The 6,581-nt window shown below is 51.8% G+C and overlaps 1 protein-coding gene across 1 annotated transcript in view; it reads left to right on the plus strand.

The window, feature by feature from the left end:
- The first annotated feature begins 3,153 nt into the window (after positions 1–3,153).
- LOC142655996 (serine/threonine-protein phosphatase PP1-gamma catalytic subunit B-like) overlaps positions 3,154–6,581 on the plus strand; it is an 11,423-nt gene continuing 7,995 nt past the window's right edge. The window contains exon 1 of the mRNA XM_075830795.1: positions 3,154–3,477. Within this exon, the coding sequence (XP_075686910.1) occupies positions 3,423–3,477 (55 nt within the window). The 5' untranslated portion in view covers positions 3,154–3,422. The remainder of the gene's footprint in view (positions 3,478–6,581) is intronic.

Here is a 6,581-nt window from a genome sequence, read left to right on the forward strand (position 1 = left end):
TGCTGGAGTTTCCGAACAGAGCATCAGCTGATGCTCTGCTTGGGAATGCCAGTGATAGGAAACCCCTGAAGTCACTGACCATATATGGACAGTCACAGTGACAGAAGTTGTGGAGTCCCCAGGCAGTTCGTCAGCTGATGCTTTGCTCGGGAACTCCAGCGATAGGAATCCCCTGAATTTACCAAATATGGACGTCGGGAGCAGGGCTGGAGTCCCGGGCAGAGCGCTAGCTGATGCCTTGCTCGGGACTCAAGCAATAGGCAATGTGACAGCCTCTTGCGGTCATGTTCACGAACAGCACATGAAGCAAGTCCTCAGTCACGCCGGGCCGTGTCGGAGCGTCATCATTATTAGAAAAGCTCCAGCACTTCCGGGAACAATTCACGAGGTTTGAACTGCACCATTTAGTACAGAATTTTAAATTAAATTACATTAGTAAGTGATTTCGTTTCACATATATATATTATTGTAATACAATTTTTGGTCCCCGGATATCCCCTTGGGGGGGGGGGGGGATACGCTCCGTCTAATTGACCTGTCTCAACAGCCGGCTAAATCTTTATCATAGTGGGCTACACGTGGCGACTACAATAACATCGCAACATGAATGAAATTGTGCAAAAACTAATCACGTAATTTGTGTTTCCCGATTGGCTGCGTTGGTCTGCGCTAATTGTAAGAAAGAGCCCACACAGAAAATTCCTTTAATGTGGCATCCGATAATCCAGAAAGTCTGCAAACAACTGCAATAATAATTGGAATTTGACCAGTAGCGGAAGGCCGGTTTACCGTCCGTGTTATAGACGTAAATGCTGGTCTCTGGTTGGGCAGGGAATATGGTCATAGGCTGAGCAGAGAGAAAGGGGGGATTCACACGAACGTGTATTGGGTCCGTGCGGGCCGCGTGGTTTTCACGCGCCACGCACAGACCAATACAAGTCTATGGGGCAGTACAGACAGTCCGTGCTTTTTGCGCAGCTTTTGTCAGCTGCGCAAAAAGCGCGACATGCTCAATATCTCCGCGTATTTCGCGCATCACGCACCCATTGAAGTCAATGGGTGCGTGAAAACCACGCAGGTTGCACGGACGCACTTCCGTGCGAACCGACTGAAACAGCGCACCAGCTGTCAAAAGGATGAATGTAAACAGAAAAGCACCACGTGGTTTTCTGTTTCCAAACATCCAAACGGAGTGTCTTTGAGATGAGCGAACCCGGACAATCGAACCGAACTTCACCAGGTTCGGCCGAACTCGTTTTGGCCGAACCCGGCAAAAAAATTTCCGGTACGCGACGTCAGGAGATAGTCACTGTCCAGGGTGCTGAAAGAGTTAAACTGGTTCAGCACCCTGGACAGTGACTTCCGATCCCAATATACATGAACCTGTAAAAAAAACCGAAGTTCTGACTTACCGATAACTCCCGGCTTCTTCCTCCAGTCTGACCTCCCGGGATGACAATTCAGTCCAAGTGACAGCTCCAGCCAATCACAGGCCAAGCACAGGCTGCAGCGGTCACATGGACTGCCGTGTCATCCAGGGAGGTGGGGCCCGATGTCAAGAGAGGCGCGTCACCAAGGACGCGTCACCAAGGCAACGGCCGGGAGGGAAGTTCTCGGTAAGTACGAACTTTTTCTTTTTTTTTTAACAGGTTTCTCGATCTTGTGTTCGCCATTCACTGTCGAGGGTGCTGAAAGAGTTACTGCCGATCAGTTAGCTCTTTCAGCACCTTGGACAGTGACGGGCGTCGACTAGCCTCATCTCTATGATGGCGGCTGCGCGAAAATCACGCAGCCGCGCATCATACACGGATGACACACGCAGCTGTCAAGTGGTTTTTGCGCGCGCATTCATTGTGCAACTTTTCCGCCACAATATCAGGTTACACACAATTTGGCAAAAATTTCGTCAGCAGCAGCAGCAGCAAGGGCTTCACACCAGTTATTGTCCTGTATCTGTGCAATACGTTAACATTACGATGCCGCCAAAAATGGCGGCATGTGCAATGATTTTTTTTTAGAAGTTGCCCGCATTTTATAAGGCTGTCGCAGTCTGAACTGGAGGCGAACCCCCCCCCCCCCCCCCCCCCCGTGCATCATGTCTAGGCTTAACTCACACGACTGTGTCCGGTCCGCGTGTCGGCCGCATTTCTCGGAGCAAACACACTGCAGGGAGCCTGGCTCCTAGCATCATAGTTATGTACGACGCTAGGAGTCCCTGCCTCGCTGCGGGACAACTGTCCCGTAGTGAAAACATGATTACAGTACGGGACGGTTTTCCCGCAGCGATACATATACGTCCTTAGGCCCCATGCACACGACCATCGTTTTTGTAATGGGAAGGGTCCCCACGATCATACCAGCTCTTTTAGTTTTCATACGTAATTGCGGACCCATTCATTTCTATTGGCCACGGACACCATTCCGTATATTTACGGATGTATGTCCGCGCCGTAGAAATGATCCGCAAAATATAGAACATGTCCTATTGTCCGCAATAGCAGCAAGGTCTCCCCATAGAAATCTATGGGCGCTTCCGCAATTGCGAACCCCTACGGATGTGCGTCTGTATTTGCGGACAGTAAAAACCATTACGGTCGTGTGCAAGAGGCCTAAACGACACCTGTAACATTCGCCATGGCCTGGTGCTTAATCTGCCATTTTTATTTTCTGTCTCAAGGCTTTAATAAAAAAAAAATTATTCCTGTTTTATACAATTTTCGGACGTCGTTTCTTGGTGTACGTTGAGACGCTGTGACATCACTGGTCTACGGGCCATGATATCGGTGACTACTTTGACGCTACGTCGGTGGCTACTATGAATAACCGGACATCCTCATGGGGTTAACCCTTGCAGTGTAGCAGCCATTTGAGGACTTGGTCATGGAGAAGTTGTTTAGTTTTAGCCCAGTGACATTTATCACCACAGGCCATGACTCCACCATTACTCAGCACACAGCTCTGTCAGGGATCTCTATACACACTACGCCAGCCAATAGCGCTTCGAATCTGCCCATCCCTGCTCTGACGTCACCAACAGTCACTGCCTCTTTTACCGCCGATGCCTTTAACCAATCAGCATAGCCCTCGCCTCAGCCAACCACAGCCAAGATGGGGCGTGTCGTGATCCAATCCCCAAAGACTTCTCACGCAACGGAAAAAGGCGTGAGCCAAAGAAAAAAGTTCGAATTCCTCCGTCATCTTCAGCCAATCGGATCGGGTTTCTTTGAATGACGCATGCGCGCTGCGTGCCCTCCATTCACAGAAATACGCAGCCGTCTCCGGGGAGGCCTTGTACGTGCGGTGACGTCATTAGCCGGCGGAGACCGGGACCGGCTCACACGTGATCGCCTTGTACACCGGATAGTCTTTTTCCCTTCCCCCTTTCTTGCGGTTATTCTTTACCAGCTCGGCTCACGGTGACCATGGGGGACGGAGAGAAGCTCAACCTCGACTCCATCATACAGCGGCTGCTGGAGGGTGAGACTGTGGAGCATGGAGGAGGCGCCTCATGTTCACCTGGTGTATATAGATAGAGATCTGTGTTATGTGGCTATTCCATGGGTGTGTTGTATATTCTATAGGTGATCTGTACGTTATATACATATGTATATGCTGGGGCTGATCCAATATATTCGGTGTTTTCTGGTTGTGATCGCTGTAATCAAGTGATCGTCGTTTCCGGTAGAACCGGTTGGACAATTTTTCTAACTTGTTTTCTGATTTTGGGGCGATGCGAAATAACTAAATCTGGAAATGGGGTGACTTTCCGTATTACGCGTCGGTCTATAGGTGAATGCTGCGATGTGCTCGCATAGTGCGTTATAAGTATATAATGTGTTACTAATACGGACTCCGCTGCTTCTGGGCATCTCGACCTGCAAACCGCAGTGGGCGGTACCGGTGGTGTCGGCCGTAGAGGCCGCCGGCTCCTGTCTGTACAAGGATGTGGAGATCTTGGGTGGTCACTTGTGGTAGCAGGCCTGGTTGCTAGGCAACAGACTGATCTGTTTGTTTACTAGGGATGTTGGGGCTCTAGGTGAGTGTTGCCCTTTAAGAGCGCTCACGATGCCGGTCGCGTGCTGCGTCCGCTGTGATCTCTCTGATGGATCTTGCGTGGGTGACACGTTTTGTCCGCGGGGAGGATTGTACGGTGGATTATAGCGATGGGACCAACCGAAGAACCCTAAATCCCAGTGATCAGCTGATCGCAGCGGGGAATGTGGGCGACCGATCCTGTAGAGGGGTGTCCTGTACCCCAATAGTGGCGATGGATGTCAGTAATATGTGGCCTCCATGTCTTTGTATGATGCTGCGGCTGCCATGGACCCCGGGGATCGTCGTTCTGTTGCTGGCAGATTACACGGGTGCCATCTGATCAGAGTAGGGTTAAGGGGGTGGTGGGTGCCCCCATAATACAGCCACTAGGCCGGAGGGCTCCATGAACCGCTACACGTGATGGCGCTTCTGGTTCCCTTCTCTGTCTGCTGTTTTTGGTGCAGTAATGAAACTATTTACTCGGGAGATGATGGGAGTCTTCAGATCTCCAGGTATTCCAGCTCGTCGTGATCCGCAGCGGTAACTGAGTGAGGTCCACACTAGGACGTGGCGTGAGAAGTCTGACCGGTGCCGGCGGCCTCCTCCAGTAATGCGGACCACAGCCGTCACATGACTTTCCATTCACTTGTATTGACGTGACGCAAAACCTGCTCCACCTCTAATCCCGTGAGGGAAACTCTGCAAAAGTGGAGTAATTATCCGCAGCAACCAATCCGGTCTCCACTGAGCTGGAATCTGATTGGATGCTGTTGGCTGCTGCTCCAACTTCGCAAGTCTTGATAAATCTCCCCAATAGTTGGAAGCGCGTGGGGGAGGGGACGGGGGTATTATCATTGGTTTGAAGGCGTTCTGTACTGTGATCCGATGTTTAGATCTGGTCGTCGGGGATCACGGGGAGGGGGCGTCTATGATTGCCCTCTGCTGTATTGTGAGGTGCGCGCGGCTGATCGCCCTCTGCTGTATTGTGAGGTGCGTGCGGCTGATCGCCCTCTGCTGTATTGTGAGGTGCGCGCGGCTGATCGCCCTCTGCTGTATTGTGAGGTGCGCGCGGCTGATCGCCCTCTGCTGTAATGTGAGGTGCGCGCGGTTGATCGCCCTCTGCTGTATTGTGAGGTGCGCGCGGCTGATCGCCCTCTGCTGTATTGTGAGGTGCGCGCGGCTGATCGCCCTCTGCTGTATTGTGAGGTGCGCGCGGCTGATCGCCCTCTGCTGTATTGTGAGGTGCGCGCGGCTGATCGCCCTCTGCTGTATTGTGAGGTGCGCGCGGCTGATCGCCCTCTGCTGTATTGTGAGGTGCGCGCGGCTGATCGCCCTCTGCTGTATTGTGAGGTGCGCGCGGCTGATCGCCCTCTGCTGTATTGTGAGGTGCGCGCGCTCTGGTGACATCGAGGCTCCGGCTGTAATCCGGTTATAATGCTCCTGACTGAAGTTCACCTCCCGCTGCACCGATGGTGGATCATTAATCACTAATTACATGTGAACATGGCGACCGGTCTGCGCAGCCTCTTCAGTGGTGGACGGGAGGTCAGAGCTAGACGGTGACTTTAGTGCCGCGATCTCGGCTGCAGGCGGTTACACGGCTGCGGTTACGTGTGACGTCGCCTTCACTTCTCACGTTGTGTGGGAACATTTAAGGAACAGTTACACGACTGCTGCGGCCTAGAAGTAGCGGTTCAGTCGCGCTCACATCAAACGCCAGGAAAAGCTTCCGCCTTACATCTCAACCGTAGACTGACGCGCCGGAGCGCTGACGTTCTAACAAAACGTTTACCTCGCTGTATCTTTTTTTTTTTTTTTTTGCGCAGGATGTGATAACGTCTACAGTCCCCTGCGCTATTCCATACTTAAATGTATGGCGACGTATAACTGCTCGACTGAGGCCGTAAAGACGCACTTTTGGCCTACGTCAGAATAATAGAGCCTATGGACTCCTTTAGCGGGTGTGTCGGGGGCTGTTCTGTCGTCTGTACTAAACGGACATCACAAATGTAATGTGAACAGGCGCAGAATGTTCAGCTGTGGTAGACGCCCCTATAGCCATGAGTCCTGCGATGCGTATGACGGCCGGACCGGTATCGCGTGTATTAGGGGATGTTCACACAGGTAGAATACGCTACGTACAAGTATGCGGCGTATCCAACATGGAACCCGCAGGAAATTCAGGCCGGAAAACCGCACCCCCCCCCCCCCCCGGCGTTGTCATAGTAACACGTCCCGCTGTGCTCCACGCAGCCCGGCCTCCTCGGACGCTGCAGCAGTTACATGGGATCAAAGCGTCATCCCCGGAGGCCGGGCTACTCTGAGGGCAGCGATGCTTCGCTATGGCAACGCCAGGGAAGTATTTAAAAAAATATATATATATTTAACGTTTTATATATTTTTTTTGGCGCAATCTCTGCGTTTTTGCTGCAAAAATAGTAGCAAATGCTGTTTGTTGCGGGTTTTGCTTCTCCATTGAATTAAATGGGAAAAATCCGCAACATAAATTGACATCCTGCAGATTAAAACAATGGAACGCACCGCAG

This window comes from Rhinoderma darwinii, chromosome 6 (genome assembly GCF_050947455.1).
Source record: "Rhinoderma darwinii isolate aRhiDar2 chromosome 6, aRhiDar2.hap1, whole genome shotgun sequence".
In the NCBI taxonomy this organism is placed as follows: domain Eukaryota; kingdom Metazoa; phylum Chordata; class Amphibia; order Anura; family Rhinodermatidae; genus Rhinoderma; species Rhinoderma darwinii.